This window comes from Anguilla rostrata, chromosome 3, assembly GCF_018555375.3.
Source record: "Anguilla rostrata isolate EN2019 chromosome 3, ASM1855537v3, whole genome shotgun sequence".
Lineage (NCBI taxonomy): Eukaryota > Metazoa > Chordata > Actinopteri > Anguilliformes > Anguillidae > Anguilla > Anguilla rostrata.
In genome coordinates this window covers 26,999,884-27,019,973 of record NC_057935.1, presented here as the reverse complement: position 1 = coordinate 27,019,973, position 20,090 = coordinate 26,999,884, and the positions used below count along the sequence as shown (strand labels likewise).

The window sequence follows — 20,090 nt, the reverse complement described above, 5'->3', positions numbered from 1 at the left end:
TGCTTCACTAACATGATTACCTTCACAAAGAACTTGGTCTGCTTGTTTTGACAGGGTTTTGATCTTCGGCACTGGATAACATTCAGGTATATCAAATATATCCACAGCTCCTTCTAGGCACTTTGTTCAATAAAGAAAATTTCTAATAAAAAAAAAAAGTTCAAAGCAGCCTACTTGATAAAATCATTGCTCAGCTATCTGACACTAACTGCCATCATAAATTAAGTGTAACTAAAATGAACTATTTTTAATTTGGGATCTCCCCATCTACAGTAGATATCTCTGCCATATTAAGGCTTAAAATGCAACGCAGAAAATGAAGAGTAAAAGTGGGGGCGTGGGGAAAGGAATACTCATTTTTACAACTGCCTCTCAATCCCTCAGGTGCTGGAACGATTGCTTGGTGATGTCATGGAAGGTGATGAAAATGAGACCTCATTGAGGGCTTGAAGGCTTCAGGGGTAACTGGAATGCCACCTTAGTACCTACAATTTACTAAGACTAAAGGATAAATATTGAGATAAAAACTACATTTCCTGAGTTGTAGGCTGACAATAACTCCCAGATGAATTAATCAAAACAAGATAAACAACATAACATAAAATTAATATGGGAGTTATTTTGGCAGTCTACGCTTCAGAAATGTTTACCTCAAGTTGTTTTTATGTTGATATTCATCCTTTAGCCTGATTGTGTTTATTGGCCCAGTTTTCATATTTTGTTGATAGTCCCAAACTGTGTGTACACAATTTGGGAAAATATCCGGTGCGTGGGTATCCACTTGCATTTTAAACTGTTTGTGCTGTCTTGTAAGGCTATTTCCTAAATGTAGGAATATTCCTTTACATATGCTGTGACTATGCACATATGACTTGCTCTTTATATAATTTTGTAGTTACAGTTTAATTGTACAGGTATTATGACCACATGAAATGGGATCAAATAGATATGCTATACAGTGCAGACAGTTACAGAATGCATAAATTTACAGAAAGCAAGACTACTCAATTATTTATTTAGCCTAATTTGTTGGAATAAAGAGAACAATTCTTTTTTTTTTAATTGAAATTTATTTGCAATTATTTACAGGAGGATAAATATTTCACAATTAGTCCAATTATGAATAGTTAATGACAGTTCACCAAAGCCAAAAATCTCAAATTTTAACAAAAAAAAAGCAATGTGTTCATGAAAATGGTGAGTGGCACTATACTGAGGGTATGTACAGTACATATAAATACTGCACACACACGCACGCGCACACACACGCACACACGCACACATGCCTGTTTTCTCTGGGAACTGCCGATCTGTCTCAGCTTCCCATTTTCAGGGACATTACAGTAAACAGATTTTTTTTCCAAGTTTCATTTTCTAGTCATCCTTTCCACATAGCACATTTGAGGAAGGAAACCACAGAACAAACTGTAACTACTGAGACAAACAGCAGTGATTCATCATAAATCCATTTTATTTTACACAACATGTTGTGCATTTCAGATTGGAAAAAAAACTGAAATGCTGAAAATGCCATAATATTCAGAAATAAACTAAAACTCAATCAACAACAAAAAAAAAAGCCAGTCAGGCAGCCATGGTGACTGAATGGTGTTTTGCAACAGAACACCGAGGAAAGGTCAGAGCATAGCAGGACTTTTCCTTTCTACCATTATTGTACTATATGTACAGACCTACCCTACCATTGTTATGCTCTTAGACCCATAATCAAGGATAAAGTAAAAGGGAAAGGGATAAAGTAAAAGGGAAAGGGAAAAAGTACATTTTCCACACAAGATATTACTGAGGTTTGTCAGTCAAATCATATGAAGTTGAGGAATAGGCATAGTCATGGTAGACAGTCTAAAAATCCAAGTAGGAGGTACACATCTGTGGCTTCACAAAGGCCATACATTGTTATGTGATATAACATGATTTAATACCCCCACAACGAATATCAACTGCCTTTCCAGCAGGTTTTGGCAGTCCGATGTAAAACACACTTCACAGTCAACACTATTAATCATATTACATAATGGAATGCAGCACAGACAGCGCGCAGATTAAAGTCTGAAATCTGCAGATCACGTGAAGTCCTGTCCTGTACCTGAGAATATTACAGAGATTCCGCAAACCAGTATTTTTTAAAAAATGGGTGCAAGAAAGCCTCTGGCAGCAGATGTTTATAAAAGTAGTCTACACTTCAGGTAACTGAAGAAATATTTCTTCTACACAGATTATCAAAATTATATGTTATGCATAAAATGCACAGTAGACTACAGCATAGGCTTTTACTTAGAAGGGCTTTTTAAATTGCATGATGATCATATCTCTCATATCCCTGCTAACTGTGGTAGTTCTGCATTCAGCTGAAGAGGAAAAAAACCATCTTTGCTCTCAACAAGAGAAAAAAAACAGCCATTACCATCAGTCACAGGCTGAATTCACAAGATTTATGTACACTACAGTGACAGTCATTCCAGATATGTACTTTGGAAAGGCTTGTTTAACTGTGACCACTCTTTCCTCCGATCCTCAGAGCACCACTACGCACTTGGTAGGTTTGGCAGGCACGTGCACACGTTTACTTCTCATACTGTTACTGTGCTCCCAGGCTGCAAAATCTGCCAGTGACAATCAAGATCATCAATGCAAACTGAAACACTATTGGACCACCAAATTCAATGCCTGATCAACATACTTATATCCACCAACATTGCCTCCATGTTTGTTCCAAAGGAACTGGCAGTCAGATGGCCATTTATAAGGTGTTTTTTCAACTTGGAGAGAGAGAAACAGTTTCTTTATCCAGAAAGAGTTGGGTGATCTTCCCACCACGAGAATCTAAAGCTGTTTTTCCACCAGGAGAGGCTCAGGACATTTCTCCATTTGAAAACATCTATGATCATTGGATTACCTGAGCAAGGAGAGGTTGATGTGCCTGACTGTTTTCATAGTGCTTGTTGCACAGCATTGTGAGATTATGTGGGATTTGAAAATGCAGCAAATGTGTGTTAATTTCATTGATCGAGTTCCCCAAAACTTCCCCTATTTCAATACATATATATGCACATTTCAGATCCTGACATGCAAGGCAATGGGAAGCCATCTTGATTACTGCAAATAAAGCTCTGAGGACTTGGGAGCAAACAAAGGGTCTGTAGAAAAGACAAATCCACTGTTCAACTCATCCCCACCAAACCAAACGCACACAGTATTTACATAATTACATTTCAAATCCCTAAGGAATGTCCAGGGTGCATTCTGGGATTGTGGCTGGATTTGAGGTGAGAGACGGGGCCAGTGAGACGACGCTGCTGCTAATGAACAGAAAGCAGGTCGCCAGGCCTGGAAAAGTGTGCGCCCCTGTGGAACCTCCTCCTCTGCAGACTGACAGCGTCCAACCCCAGGGCAGGCGCCCCAGCCCCCGAGGAACGCGCTACAGGGGGATGGAGACGATAGTGGGCAGTGGACCGATGGGAGGGGGGTTGTACTTCTCCACCCGCATCAGCCGACGCAGGATGTCGTCCCGGTCCTTGGGCCAGCTGTACACGTGGGTGTTCTGGAGCCAGGTGGGGACATGGCACTGAGACAAAGAGGCTAAGGTCAGCTTTAGCAAGGTGAGAACATTATTATTACTATTCTTACACAGTTCATTACGAACAACAGGCTGTGCAGCTACATTTTAGGTGAAATGTTTGCATTTGCTGAAATGCGTTTTGAGAGTTTAGAATCATAGGCAATCTGCCCAGTGGTTATTACGTATTGTTGTAAGTACAGTGCAAAATTACAGAACAGAAAGGAAAAATAAAACATCGCTTGATATGTTGCTCAAAGGCAAAAGGAGGCAAATGCAAAACCACAGCACATCATGCGACAAGAAAGAAATAGCAATCTTTCTCAGCAAAAAGGGGTGTGATGAAAAACTACTGTGTAGCTGAAGTCACCATTAATTCCAGGGTTACATTGCTGGTCAAGCTGCCAAGAACATTTGAAGAAGGTGTGTTACCTTTTTTGCACCAGGAAACAGAATAGGAATGAATCTGAAATTTCGGCAGCCATTTTGAATGAACTCATTCTGTAGCTGAAATACACAAAACTCAATATTAATATCTGAGATTATATTAAAATTCTAGATTCCATAATTCAGTAGACATTCTCTAAGTAAAAAGAAACATAAGATACTCTTAGATTATCTTCTCTACAGTAGGCAATTTTAACTTATTGTACCAGTCTATGCTTGATGTACAGATTTGACGATCAATAAAATCAGCCATTGAACCAGTTGAACCACACCTGTTATTATTTGAGTCAGGCACTTGCACAGTGGACTGACTTCATATGTTTTGGCAGAAATAAACAGGTTTCTTTCCCGAGGTGTGTTATGAGCTCAGTAGGAACCAACAACTGAGAGATCCACCATACAACATTGTGGACAAATAAATTGGATTGTGAGACCTCAAATACCCTAGCTGTGACACTGGATTAACTGATGGTTGTGGATGAGCTACAGCCAATGTGGCATTTGACAAGCAAATTTCTTTTGGATATTACTTTGTTTACATCATAGAGTATAATTAGGTAAATGGTATGCAGATAACACATCAAAATATGACACACCCAGCCTGCCTGGTTAGTGAGCCAACTGTGAAATACCAATGGCTCAACAGTCTCATTCTGAGACAAACAGAAAAAGACTTCACAATGAAAATCTGTGATAGACCAACACACCAGTGAAAGACGCAGGCAAGAAACTTGAACAGTGGAAGAAACTGGTTTTAAATGCATTCCACTGGCTACACCAGAAAAGAGCAAATCCCACCTGCTTGTGTATGTAAACTGTGTTAAGGGTCCTCTCGTCATTCTCCATGTTGATGAGTGCACCTGTCACCGTCTCGTAGTACTTAGGGCTGATGGCTATGATGATCAGGTAGTCTTTCTATTAGAGGGACAGAGCACAGCTCGTCAGCTGGTGGTAAAGCCACAGGTGATTTTTTCCACAATGAGACACAGGTTTTCAATCAAAAACAAACATTTTTGTCTGCATAGTCAGGACAGGATGGAAGCTTTCCCAACTTACTTCTTTAATGTGCATCCAGCACCAAAAGAACTCCTAATATAAACACACCAAAAGAGTGTTTATATTAGGGTTTCCCAATCCTGAAAAGGGCCAACATGAGTGCAGGTTTTTGTTTTAGCACAGCAGTACGACACCTGATTCACTGAATTAACTAGTCACGGCCTTCAATGAAGACCTGGATGAGTAGAATCAGATGTCTTGTACTGAGCTAAAACAAAAACCTGCACCCACAACGGCCCTTTTCAGATAAAATTAGACACCCCTGGTTTAAAGACTTTGTGTTGAAAAGGAAGCCTCTGAACATGTGTGAAGCATGCAACACTGACAGGAAGTGTGAGTTGCCATAAGACAACCTGCCGAATCATCAGGTGGCAGAACATAGTTTAGTCGTGGCCAATTCACAATCCTAGTAGAACTGCTCACCTACAACATACACCATAATCCCAGAGGGCGAAGCCAAGTATTAGTTTCCTCCTTAGCAAAGCCAGCCACTGTTTTTTTCACCTTTTGTTGTGACCATACAAATGAAATGTAAAATGTCAGGATGTCCCTTCACTGGCACTCAAACTCGAACAGCCTCTACATTACCAGCAGAGGTCGATAGCAATGAGAGGGAGAGACTGACCCTAGTCACCTATCCCTCCCATGGGGCCAATTATGTCCCAGGGACGTCCTATCACTAGCTGACAAATGATCCGGCAAGATTAAAACATACACTGTACTAGTCAGCTCTGCACTGAAACTTGATGCCTTTACTGGCTGCGCCACCAGGACATTCTAACCTTGGTTTTCTCAGCCACTTAGCCACTGCTTAGCTCCCTACTCTACCACATACTGTAGCCTCATGGGTCAGGCTAGAACTTTCTACCTTCCAGAGAGTGAAAAGGTGTCAATTATTTTCTTCTTTTACCTCATTTATGAACTTCTCCATGAAGTCAATTTTGCTGATGCTTCTAAACTGTTGCTCGAATACATCAATCTGTAGAAAACAGAACAAACAAAAAAAACAACAAAAGCCAAGTCTTAGTCAAGTGAAAAGGTTTAACTAGACAGAAGGAGAGAAAGCAATTTTACTCAATCTGCACTTGCTCATGAAAATCCCACTGTGAGGCAGCCTTGCGCCACGTAGCCTTCCACCTCACCGAAACGAAAATAACAATAACCTCACCAAGCAAATTTCAATCTGACGACCTCATTTTTACAAAACCAGCAATTATTTTCACCAGTAACACTCACTGGCGTCAGCCACCACATCCGCAAAGTGAGAACCTACGTGCGTATCGAAGCCATTGTGTCGCAGCAAGGCCACAAACTTGATGATTTCTTTGACGTGTTTTTCACTGTCTGCCTCGTATGTGACGAACACCTTCCCTGTGAAGATAAGATCAAAGAGTTCACTCGGTACGCACAAACGTGACTGACAACCTGAGGATTAAAAATGCTGTGCCTGTACCTGGATGGGCTTCATAATAACAGCTCAATAAGAACAAAAAATGAGGACTGCAGTCAAATCCAAGTATCTCCACTTGACGACAAAGGCAAAATTGTACTTTTCTTTTGTACAGTGTTTCGTAAACGTGACAGAAGTGTTTAAACTCATACTCAGAAGTTAGGAATGAAAGGGTTGGGGGGGGGGGTAGTACTTACGTTGTTCCAGTGACAGGGGTGCACAAATGGCGGTGTTCTGTCTCAGATGTGCATGGGGATATACACTGGGGGAAAAAAAGGGACAGGGTGTAACAACATGGCCAAATTAAAAATATCCTCCAAACAGACTGCTTGTATGTAATCTAACACATTGTACCTGCCTATACAGCACTTTGGTCAATGTGGATTGTATTTAAACGTGCTTTATAAATAAATTTGATTTGATTTGATTTGACCTATGCCAGGGGAGTCAGACAGTGCTGGTTTTAGGTGTTTCAACACTTAAGAGCTTAATTTAGTACAATGATTGGCTAGAGTCCACACATCTTGTTTTCAACTGTCGGCTGTTTGAAGGGAAATCATAAAAAACCTACAGGCACTGCAGGTTTGAAGTTAAACCTCCAAACACTGTGGCCCTCCAGAACTGGAGTTAAACCAGCAGACACTGTGGCCCTCCAGAACTGGAGTTAAAGCCCTGAAACCTCTGATCTATGCGTTTGTTGTTTTTGTGCTATCATCTACAGTATTGTAGGCTGCACAATGAACTGCTTGCCAGGGACTATAAAGATTGAGTCATAATCTTATTATGGGACCCTCCTATAACACAACCGACTTTGTTTTTCGAGCCGACATGGTGTGCACATATAGCCTACATAAAGCATCTCAGAATATGATCATTGATCCACATCCATTTGGACTTAAAGGCTATACGGATCCCAGATCAGCACTCCTGCACAGAGGTGGTTATCAGTACAGGCCTAGGGCCACTCATGTCCAATGGGCTTCTTTGTATGTTTTTACATTAATTGAGGGGTTAAGCTTGTTGAGTCCAAGACAAACAGTATAAATTTATTCAAGACAAGGGCAGCATTGTTTTCTCATTTACCTCTGCGTGGAGCCTGCTTCGGGACACCCACAGTGGTCTGGACCTGGCAGAGATAGAGGAAAAAAAGGACTAAAATATTTTTAAAATTTAAACTACTACCCATCTTATACTGTGTATCTTACGTCACAGGTCACATTTAAACACCCCCACCCAAAAAATAAGAATGACTTATGTAAAAGAATGACCAGTGTGGCCATTTATGCTTTATTCGCTCTATTTTATTTGGATCCCCGTTAGCTGTACCATAAGCAACAACTACTCTACCTGGGGTCCATATCTTATAATGTATGCTGTTAACATACACAATAATGTCACATTAAAAACCATGAAGACAGAGAGGCATTACAGAAATAAAAATGAAATGGGTTTCCTTTTTAATGTAATATCGAAAATTTCAAGAAGCATGGGAAGCAGTGCGTATCTCATCCACTATCAGTATGAATCTCATTCACTATCAGTGTGTATGCAGTGCGTATCTCATCCACTATCAGTGTGTATGCAGTGCGTATCTCATCCACTATCAGTGTGTATGTAGTGCGTATCTCACCCACTATCAATGTGTGTGCAGTGTGTATCTCATCCACTATCAGTGTATATGCAGTGCGTATCTCATCCACTATCAGTATGAATCTCATTCACTATCAGTGTGTATGTAGTGCGTATCTCATCCACTATCAGTGTGTATGCAGTGTGTATCTCATCCGCTATCAGTGTGTATGCAGTATGAATCTCATCCACTATCAGTGTGTATGCAGTGCATATCTCATCACAATGTATGGTGGTTTCACTATCAATGTGTGTCAGGTAATTATCCATACAGGTAAGCAGTGCGTATCTCATCCCCTATCAGTATGAATCTCATCACTATCAGTGTGTATGCAATGCGTATCTCATCCATATCAGTGTGATGCAGTGTATCTCATCCGCTATCAGTGTTATGAGTGCGATCTCACACTATCAGTCAGTTGTATCTCACCACTATCAGGTATTGCAGTGCGTATTAACTCATCCACTATCAGTGTGTATGCAGTGCGTATCTCATCCACTATCAGTCTGTATGCAGTGCGTATCTCATCCACTATCAGTCTGTATGCAGTGCGTATCTCATCCACTATCAGTCTGTATGCAGTGCGTATCTCATGCACTTCGGTGCACGGTGAGTCAGGAAATTATCAAACAGCTCGTCAAAATCCATGACGAAAATACCATTTTGCCAGTCCAACGGCTCTCAACAAGCCATGTACCGGCAGGAAAATAGAGCCCAGAAAGAGAAGTGCTCACATTGAGCTCTGCTAAGAGACAGCTTCCCCTCCAGGCAGGGAGAGCCTACGTTTCTCCAGGTGCCCCAACCCGTACTGCATATTAATTTCAGATAAATTAGTTCAGCAGTTGTATTGTATCAGTCCGTATGTTGTTCAGGATCAAATAAATATTCATGATCAATGTAAACAATATTAATTTAATCATTATTATGACTCAATTACACTGTCACATGCCGGTGTGACACCCCTGGGAGGGAGATGCAGCCGTTCTGGGTGTGCACTGTCATTTGCAGACCAACACAAAATCAAATAAACACCTTCACCCTTACCCCTCTGGGCGAAAACTATAAACAAAAACAACAAACTAAAATAAAGACAAAAGAAAGCAAAACCAAGCAACAGTTTTTCAGCTCACTACTGGCCTCAGCTGGCCAACTCTTCAGCTGACCAGTTTCTTTCGCCAACTTTTGGTGCTCTGACAAAAAAAACTCAAACACACGCTCTCCCAGTGTGTAGTCTTGGCCTTGGCCCTATACTGTGGAGGGGAACACACCTTCAAGCACCTGGGCAGATTAGTTAACACAAACCAGGTGCACGTGTTCTCTCCACTGGTAGGCGTGGCCAAGAAAAATCCGGTTCTCCACCGGTCTGAATGCTACACACACATTTTTAATGATGTGGCACTGTATCTAAAGAGAGCATGTCCTATCTTGGCTGGCAAGGCACACTGCACTGCTTCATTTATACCAAGAGAGGAGGCCTAACTAAGTCTAGCCTGTTTGGCAAACGAGTTCTAAAACCTCTACTGTTTGGACATCTCAAGGACAGATGCACATTCTGTTTACAGGACAAACTGTGTCCAAACTGACAGCCCCTTAGCATTAGTATTCATTACTTCAGCCATTTTCACTTCAACCTGAAAAAAGGAATTAAACTTATAACTGTGTCTGCACTGCTACCATGACGTTTACTTCAGGCCTTCCTATAAATGCACTTACAATAAGAGGAATGATTTCTCAGCAATTGCTCAATCCCAGCAGAGGAAATTGGGGTCAGTAGTAAAAGGAGAGTGAGGTTTCATTTATCTCATGATGAGAAGTCAGTCTTTATACAGTGTTGGGCAGATTACTTCGCAAGTGTAATCACTACTGATTACAAATGACAACAAAAAGGATTAGTAATGTAATCAGTAGGATTACTCAAAAGGTGTAATCTAATCTCATTATTTTTGGATTACTACCCTTTTCATTAGCCAAGTAAATTCTAGGACAAATGTGTTTGCAAAATACTTTAGTTGACACCTCTCTGACAAGACTGGGTTCTTATTTCCTTATTTCCTTACATAAATACACTCACCTCCTACACATAGTTTGTAGGTGTGCATGTGGTGCATGTGTGATAGGATATGTATTACATGTGTGTACATTTGATGTGTTTGTATGACACGTGTACACTATATGTTGAAGCTGTACAGAATGTAATCATGTAATAATTTATAGAAAAGCAACTAAATATATTATGCATATTTTGGGCTATTTACATTTACAGTTTATTTTTAAAATCTGATTAAGTATTCCAAATTACAAGTAATCTATTACTACTATGAATAATACAACACTGGTCATCAACTAGTTGGAAGAAAACAAAAACTGCAGAAAACAATGATTGGTTCAAATCAGGGAATTGCTGAAAGCATGTGGTAGCTCTGCTTATTTTTCTATTTTTTGTCATTAAGTCTTATTCTCCAATAACTAGAGGGCAGAATTCACAACAGCATTCCATATTAAAACCTTGATGACATTCACGTGAAAGCCATACAGAATAAATTAAAAAATAGGACTTTTAATTTAACTTCTACCACACACACACACACACACACACTTACCGGGGTGTCTGTAAGGCAAGTGGTACCCGGGCCGGGGGCTCTGGTGGGGTGAGTGGCCCATCCTGTACCCCTCGGCAGGGTACTGGGTGCAGCAGGCAGGGCCCTGGGGGCCACGACGGCAGGGGGGGTAGGGAGTTGGGTAGTACTCCTGCACGCCTGCAGTCGGCGGCACAGAACGCAGGGACTGCGGCTGCTCCAAGCTGCCGTTGCTTTGGTTACAGGAATACGGTTTGCTGTAGGGGTAACTGTCCTGTCCAGAGGGAAAGCTGGGGTACTCTGAGGGGGGAGGGCAGAGCGGTAGGCTGTCGGAGTAACCCCCGCCTCTGTATAAGCTGCTCCCGTAGCTAGGGGGCGGCCAGGCTCCTTTGTGGAGGTGGGGGCAGCTGGGGCACCCATCAGCCCGGCTGGGGAAGGGAGCGTCGCACCCCGACGGCAGGTCCAGGGTCAGGTGGTACGGGTCGTAGCCAGACTGGGCGGAGTCACAGCTGTAGGAGTGCCCGTTGGCCATCCTGCTCAGGCTGCTGGCAGCAGGAGAAGGGATGTGGAGATTTCGCCAATCGGGCCGGAGGCTGGACACGGCACTGGAGAGGGACCCTTCACTCAACGTTTCGTCGTTCTCCTCAGGACAGTTGAGCGACTCAGTCGGCAGGGTGGCAAATCTGTGGAGAGACCATGACCATCATCAGCATCATTATCATCATAACACTAATAAAAATAATGGTTAAATGTGCTTTCATATCTTTATATCTTATCGTATTTATGAATAACCTTTGTAAAGTTGCTCAGGGTTACAGTATCTGCTAAATGCCAAAACTTTAATGTAAAAGTATCATTTCCCAACTCAGGGCTATATTTAAAGTACCACTGTAAGCTTGGCACCACTGTGCAAGAAAGCAAAAAGGGGAAACCCAGGCCATAAATATGATAAATGGGCTGCTGGGTGGCTCATTCTGTAAAGGCACTGTTTCAGTGTGTGGATGAGCTACACTGGCTCATATCCAATCCAGATCATGCCAGTGTCAACTGCGGCCAGCAGCCCTGTAGGGCGTTGAATGGGAGGGTTTCAGTCAGAGGCAAATCTGCACATGAATCGACAAGTGTCTTGTTCAGACTCATGTCTGCGTGTGCCCCACTTACGAAATGCAATTGGAATTGCGTGCTTCGAAGGAGACCATGTGATTATTTGCACTCTCCTGAATCAAAAATGGAGATTGCAGCAATAATATGTATAAAATTGGGAATCCCAAATTGTGGAGAGAAAAAAGGGGAAAAACATTTAAAGAGATGATAAAGAACAGAAATTAAACATGTTCCAGAAAGGAAGCAAAAGTAACATACTCGATCACAATAATCCGGATGATTGCCATGATATGTTTAACACTTTTATTATTATTTTTTTTTTTTTTTAACTTTTCCTCCTGAGCCTAGGTGGTAAATGACATTGTTTGTACAACTTATAATTACACCAATTTAATGCCTAGAAGCATTTATAGGTTCATAGGGTTCCTTCCAGACTGATGGGCAAACTGATGCCACAAATACCAGTTTGGGCTGACTTCAAACACGTACCGTAGAAGCCCATTTGTATGTGTGCAATTATGTTATCTGTCAGGAGCCTGCCTAGAACATGATTTGTTGTACCTGTGAATAGAAACACACTGTGCTAAGAACTTGATGTTCTCGTTGGTAGGTACAGACTTATCTATTCCCACATTCAAATAGCAAGCAAGCAAGCAAGCAATGCTACAACAGGTGGACAGATGAAGTGTGTGATGGGAGAATCTTGGATTAAATATATTGACAGAACAAACAGCTACTGTGAAACTCACAGTTCAACTGAACCATTACGCAAATATGGTTCCCCACCACCCCTGCCCCAACGTTCTAAAGTAACCGGTTAGATGGTGCCAGAGACTTAGCATTTCACAACCCATAAGATGCCCGTCTTCTCAAAAAATGTAACACATTACAGTAACTTGTGCTTCTGATATTAACCAGTGATAATCTCTTTACCTGGTCTAACTCCAGGACATACACCACAACTGAACTGAGCTGAGCTGGGCGTTGCGAAGCTATTCTTATCTTTCATCGAATGAGAATGAGGTTTTATCACCTACAGTAGACCTACTCCCATTCTATATATACTCTTCAAAACATAAAAGGTGCAAATCCCCACCCCATAGCACTTGCTCAATAAGTTAATTATAGGGCTACTGACTACAAATTTTGCAATCGCTATGGAGCTAAGACTCATAAAGCATTCGCTTGGGGGCAGAACACACAAATCACGAGTTTAAAAGGCATGACAGAACCATACTCATGTCTGGCAAAAAGCCTGCAGTGCAAAATGGCGAGATGCACAGCACTCAAAGTAAACGGCTAACACATACCTTAAAGGTGTAAACCTTAAAAAGTGTGCAAATGTCCACTTATTGAACATTTATGGGTTTTTGGGTAAGGAATGCAGTAGCTAAAATGTCTTTAAAGCAGGGGTTTCCAATCTTATCCAAAAAGGCTTTTTGTTTTATCCCAGCAGTAAGACCCATTAGTTGTATCAGTTTCAGAGTGCAGGGTTAAAACAAAAAAATTAATTTGCATCGGTCATTTTCGGATAAGGCTGGACAACCCTGCTTTAACCCCTTCTGTAGCGTCCCCTTTTTTTTTTTTTTTTTAAACACAAATATGAAAATGACATACCCAAAGTAACATGGTTACTATTCACAAACCCATTTGATTACAGGCATAATTCTGGTTTCTTCTAAAAGGTAACCCTTGGGAGCAAAATGACTCTAAATATTACTGAAACAAAGTAACAAAAGCTCAAACACAGTGAAAGTGGAACTTTTTCTTGCCTAAATGATTTAGATGGGACACAGATGCTTGTGGCAGTGCCTGGTGAGCTTATTAACACAATTGAGCCACAGCAACAATTATGGACAAATCCTGGTTCATATTTGATGACAATATCACCAAAAAAGGAATACTTGTTCTATTTAAGCTATGTCTAGGTTTTATGTTTCCAAGGAGGCCATTTCGAGAAAGGACACTTGGTAACCAAATGATGTTCAGGGGTGTAAAAGACTACATAATGTACACTATATCCTCATGGAAATGCCCACATTTTTGTTGTAAAACAACAAGCTTTTAGGTTTAAAGTCTGAAAAACTTTTTTGTCAAGGTGTAAAGTTCTTAGCGTGCATACTGAAAAAGTAGTGGTTTGTTTACACAGGAGAAACAATGTGTATCATTTTATGCAAGCAACCTATGGCCATTAGAAACAGAATTTAATTGACAAAAATTTAAATGGCTAAAATGTTTCTCAGTCATCACTATAATAGTTTGTCATTGGCTGGCTACGTACTGGTGAGAAGATATGCTGCCCTTGTTGAGTCATTACTAGCGCACGGCAGGTCCCATTGACTGTACTGAGGTACTGCTTGGCTAGGACTAGTCAGAGAACCTTGTAGGTGGGCTCATCTTGCTCCTGTACAAACCAGAGAGTAATAATTCCAATTTACACAGCACTCTCTGTGTATGCAACAGAGAAATGGACAATGATGATAAGAAAACTGCTTAGTAAACAAAAGACATTGTACCGATGTTTCTCAGAGTTTTTTTGGACCCTTGCCATGATTAGGATACTGACTTTATCATACTGACTTTATCATGATTTTTGTTGTCTATGAATTTCCAAAACACACAGAAGGTGTTTTACCTCCCCACGTTACAAAATAGCTAAAACACTGGCATCGTAAAATAGGTTATAGAGATAAAACTATATGTTGTGTGATCAGATTGATGGAAAATTTCACTGAAAAAAAAAACATGCGCACATGTCCCACATGCGATTTCATGGATGAGTAAGTTCAAGAAATTAAGAAATGTTCTAACTGCATGGTGGCATGCACATGTCACTTGTGATATTATCCCTTGGTTAATACTCAAATTCCCAAGTCCCACAAAGAACTGGAACAAATTCTTGATTAAAAGACTTCTCATCTGCACAGAACATCGGACCTGCTTTTTTCAAACCTACTTCTCAGAAAGCAGGAAAATAGCAAGTATACACGATAACATCTGATTGAAAAATAGAGTTCCTCTTCACAATATTAAAAACAAGGATAGATTATAGTAATGTCAGGGGCCAAGCACCAAGGGTAAGCCATAGCATATTGGGGGTACTTTGTCATGGATTGCAAACCTAAGCCAAATACCATCCAATATCCACCATTTTGCATATTCATATTTAATATTCTTTAAGAATCTTGGACAGAGGGGGATATGCTTATCAGGACATTTGCAGGGAAGCTGTCTGGAGGTTCCTGTCAAATTTCATACAAATTTGGCTTATGATGCCAATGCAAATGAGTATTTTTATTTACAAATAGCCCCCCCCATAGGCAATATTGCAGTATAACCCTGTGTGGCAGTGCATGCTCATCAAAAATACGGGTTTCAGTATCGTTAAAATCAACATATATTTGGAGCCAAACACGTAATTTGGGTGTGGTCTGCCATTTTGGTTATATTTGAATTGTTGTCCTGTGGCCACCTTTGGATATATGAAAATGTCCTTGCAAATTAACACTTGAGACATGCTATAGATTGGTGTGGCAGATGCTCACAGTCCAGGAATACTATGACAGCAGCTCAGCTAATGATACCCAACCCAAACCCCATTACCACCAATGATGTCATGTGATCTATTTGTATAAAATAAGCAATACAGTTTATAAACTATTCTGTATGTTCAAAAATGGACATATAAATTATTTTACGCAAATTGGTCAGAGAGTAATTGTTACTTTTTAAAACTGTTTTACTGTTACATTTAAAACATTACTAGCAGTTCTGCTGTATAAAGCATGAATTTTCATGTAGAGAGCAACCACTGTCCCGTCGGTAAGTGAATAAGGAGTGTGAACACTTCACCTCCATTTCTCTCTCTGTGGGTGTGAATAGCATATAGGTGAAATGAAAGAAATGGTACGATTGCCAAACCCAAAAATAGAAAACAAAGGGCAAATACTGGGTCCCCTGCCCCTTCTCAAAATATAAGAAACTACATACTACCAATTGCCATATGATAAATACTGTTAAGCATAGAAAGTTCCTTGACAAAATATTCAAATTGGTCCGTGCCTTTCTCTCAATCAAGATTAAATCAATGTCTTACTGCCAGCAAGCTGAAACAGCACCTTTGCCACTAGTCAGCTAATACAAAACACTCAAATCTAATCAACATGGGTATTCATCAGCTGACAATGATACATAAACGCGGTGCTGCGACAAAACGACAAATAAATGGTAAACACTGAAGATAAAAGGACAAAGGCAGCCCAAATTGAGCCTATTGTAATCTTCAATATTATGCTACATCCTCCGTGTTAATCCGCAAACAAATACTCTGGTCTGGTGGAGAACTGCAGAATCGATATACAAAAACATTCATAAACTGTTCAAGGAGGTTTTTTTTGACAACACTGTGCTGATTTGTTTTGCCAAGGGACGTCAAGGCAGCTTTTAAAGGCAGCCTCTGACTCATGTGCCCTAAATAATCCTGCTTTCTGGGCATCGTTTAGTGTGCTTGTAAACCCACTCAACTCAAAAGCACTAATGTTTTTTTTTTTTTATCTTTATGACTGAGAAAGCTAGCCTACCTTTTGTTTTCAGCCTCTCTTCTAAATATGATTAGAAACAAAAATCAACATGGTTCCGGAGTTGCCTTCTCTGACCATGCATCGTTCAAACGACTAATGAAAAGCAATGCACAGAAAATTCAATTGTACTGTACCAGTAGTTCCTAATGAAAGCCTTCCACCTGTACTGTAATTTATTATTTAGTTGTTTCAATGGCACCATTAAAATAGTCCCCAATGCAAATTTCAATTATTAACCAGATTTAAGAGTTTGAAGTTACAAATCCACCAACGGTAACTACAAAAATTATTGTGAAAATAATATAAATCGTTCTTGTTTGTGAAGACTTCAGAAATACAAAAGTCTACAAAACACAAACAGTTTGTGATAATTCATCTTTCATCTTGTCCTTTTTAATTGTTCTTTGGAAAAATGTTTTAGAGTAAAACTAAAAATGTGCTGAACACAAAGGTGTGGTTTCCTTCTGCTCGTTCTCGCAAAGGCACTCATGCTCTGACCCAGATTCAACGTTACAGAAGTAGTCATCACACAAAGGAGGGGTTCCCCTCCTCGATAAGGTGGGTCAATTTTGATTTGTACTTTCTGCTACCGCGATCACACACACGCACGGCAATGTCAGTAGTGCTTATCCGCCTCACAGATCAGCAGCATCAGGCGTACCCCTCGGTAGCTGCTCTCCGTAATGCCAAGAGAGATATGAGATGTTATCGTGTCTGTTGCAAGAACTGTGTCTCCAGACTAAGTCAAGAGTTTCTCAAAAAAAATTTCGCGACTTTTCTGTCGTGGCAATACGTGGACAGCGTAGCCTACTGTAAATGTGAGTTACGCTGCGCAACCAGCAAGCAAGCACATGTCCACCTAACGTCCAGCAACAGTTATGCACGAGACTGTCAAGCAAACCACGAGTATCGGACCACTAGTGCCAGGAATATTCATCGGCTATTTTTTCTGAACTTAATCGCGGATCCTCATCACGACTACCTCATTAGCGGACAGGCACATGTAGTGCCAGTTTGCAAATCGCTATAGTGAAAATATGTACCGACTTGCATGGTGGAGCGCACATCCTCAGTCTGAGCTCTCCTATGCACATCTTTCAGTCATGAACATTGTTTAGCCGATACTTTATAATGTCCGTTTTAAGTAGGCTAACCTTTGGAAGGAATTAAATTATTTGGAGAGAATGATCATCTAATCTTTTCTAGATATATTAACCAGTAGTCAGAGCCAAGTTGAGGAATATTTATAGAAAAATAGGCTATATGTGCAGTCTATAATCAGACATAAAATATTGATTTTCTTCTTGTCTAATAGGTACGTTTATCATATCATTTTGTAAACATCATTAAATAAAAATGTGCCTGTGTACTATAGCCTATTGTTAGTATTCAATTGATAAATTATAAATGAATGATAATCCATAGCCATGGGAGTTTAAGAAGGCATTGCGCTGAGCCAGTGGAGAGAAACATTTAGAGAGAAGCATCTTCAACAACGTTCAAAAGAGGCCCCCAAAGTAAATGTAGAGTTCTGCCTCGTTAATTACTCAAGCGCTCAAACAACGTAGTAGGCTAAAGCGCTACATTTAAGATGTTTAAAATAAACGCAATCATAACTATTGGATACATAACGTGATATTCAATTAACAGCATAGCATAAGTCAAAGGCGTTCGCCTTTCTGGTCTGTTTTTCTTGAAAAACAAAACATTACATTTAGTGTTTCCTTCCGCGGTTTACGAAATCTGTGAACTTCAAAGTGCAATATGACAGAAAGTTGCTCGACATGTTAACTTGCCTGACAAGTGACTTGAGCTTCTGTTGCAGTTGCGAAATCTTAGCGTAGTTATTATTAAAGCAAACAGAATAAACCCGTTTGGTTTTTTATTTGTTTATTCATTTATTAAAACTGACCGAAGTCGTAATATCAAGTGGTAGGCTTAGGCTACTTACTTCATCATTCAGCACTTGACTCGTTCCTGCCCTTCGCACGGGCTCCACAAGGGAGGACCTCCGAAAGTTTGTAGCAAACAGAATAATAAACGTACGCTGTCAGTTTGGGTTTAAGTTCCACCCTCTGGGCCTGCTTATTTGGTCGCGGACGTGAAGACAAGTCGCATTTCTTCGGGTTATGAGCTATTTAAAGTCTCACGCCTCCTGACGACGGAAATATCTTGTTATAAATTCCAAACATTAATCACCACTGCTCGTTTCCGTTTCGTATTGTAGCCTATACACGCAAGGCCTGTTATGAATCTGCTCTGCGTAGAAATTCTAATGAGCCATAATTCGAAGTCCTGCGCCACACCAGTATAGCTGCAACATGAAATGGATGTCGGAGGCTGTTTGGTTTGGACAGCGTTTAAGTAGAGGCAACATGGCCTATCAATAGTTCGAACATGTGTTACGAGAAGGCACGCGTTCTGCATTTCCGAATAATTTAGTTTCCGTTTCATTTTGATCACAACGTCTGTTACGCGCTTGCCAAATATGGTCAAGCGTTTCACTATTTTAGCTTACAGCCTATATTGTATTGGTTATGCAACACCTAGGTATTACATTTAGACAAGTTTCACGTGTATGCCTACTATCAGGAAATATGTTTATAATTTAAAAAAAATAAAATGTCTCTTTAATGAACACATAAACACACAGCGATTTTATTGTATAGATACCCGGATGAGCAATTTGGACAAATTTTACCTGCAACATAATCAAATCTTGCACTCCTGCCAGGACTCTCCGCTCTGCATCCACTGGCCATCTTCCCGTCTCCTCCCAACAGGGCCCCTCCTCTCGAACACGCCTCTTCTCTATCCTGTAGCCCTCAGCAGTGGAATATGCTCTCCGCTTCAACTAGGATAGCAGGTTCACTGTCCATCTTCTGCCACAGAATGAAAACATACCTTTTCATCAATATTCAAACTGAGTCGTTTCGAACTTTTTTCTTAATACCGAATATACAGTATGGAAATTAATTGCGTTTTGTATAATTAGCAACCACGGATGATATTTTACCCTTTATTCAGTTCTATTACACTTCATTTACAAATGTGTGCATTAATTTTCAAAGAGATTTTAAACCAGTTATATATTGCTGAGAGTGATTTGTGCACTTTTCCACAACTTTTTCTATATATCCATATTCCTTAAGTATATGAATAATACCCACAATCCCTGTGATGTTTTCATTACACAATAACTAGAAAACAGGACGACAGATGTGTCTGAAATGACTTGTCCTGGAAAGAGGGGTGCCTTACGGGTGGGGGAGTTCCGAGGGCCCAGGCTGACAGGGGCACTCAAAAAATTGTCTCGTAATTGTGTAATTATAACATGTGGTTGTTTGGGTTGTGGTGGGGACCAATGTTAAATTTTTCATAGGGGCAAAAAATCCCTGGGGGTTCCCGTGCCTGGAAAGGATACCATTTTTTCACAACATCTGGTTTGACTGAAAAAATAATTTTTTCATTATCAATTAAATGTTAGTTGCACGAATGTGACAAAACCAACCCGTTAATGTATTCATGCTCAGCCCAGCTAAATATCACCTAATGGGACTTGGAAATGATATTATGGAGAGTTCTTAGAGTTTCATCCAGAAAATGCTGACTACATACAGACAAGGGGTCTACAAGGAATTTTAGGCCCCATGAAACGATCTCGCATTGGGCC

The 20,090-nt window shown here is 40.4% G+C and overlaps 1 protein-coding gene across 2 annotated transcripts; it reads right to left on the bottom strand.

The window, feature by feature from the left end:
- Nucleotides 1–1,453: 1,453 nt before the first annotated feature.
- LOC135250584 (E3 ubiquitin ligase TRAF3IP2-like) lies at nucleotides 1,454–19,261 on the bottom strand. Of its 2 annotated transcripts, none has more exons than XM_064327034.1 (9): nucleotides 19,119–19,261; nucleotides 10,758–11,416; nucleotides 7,611–7,653; nucleotides 6,725–6,789; nucleotides 6,351–6,448; nucleotides 5,988–6,056; nucleotides 4,820–4,936; nucleotides 4,007–4,081; nucleotides 1,454–3,583 (listed from the first exon to the last, which is right to left on the bottom strand). In XM_064327034.1, the coding sequence occupies exons 2-9, from the start codon at nucleotides 11,263–11,265 to the stop codon at nucleotides 3,437–3,439; spliced, it is 1,122 nt and encodes a 373-aa protein (XP_064183104.1). In that variant the 5' UTR covers nucleotides 11,266–11,416; nucleotides 19,119–19,261; the 3' UTR covers nucleotides 1,454–3,436. The 2 variants fall into 2 exon arrangements, with proteins under 2 accessions (XP_064183104.1, XP_064183103.1); XM_064327033.1 differs by lacking the exon at nucleotides 19,119–19,261 and adding an exon at nucleotides 18,369–18,864.
- Nucleotides 19,262–20,090: the final 829 nt, after the last annotated feature.

Bases quoted from the DNA above. Each gene is read 5' to 3' on its own strand.
- LOC135250584 (XM_064327033.1), bottom strand. The intron at 4,082-4,819 runs GTGGGATTTGCT...TGTGTATTTCAG, and splicing joins CAGTTTACATACACAAGCAG to CTACAGAATGAGTTCATTCA. The intron at 3,584-4,006 runs GTAACACACCTT...TCTTTGTCTCAG, and splicing joins TGTTTCCTGGTGCAAAAAAG to TGCCATGTCCCCACCTGGCT.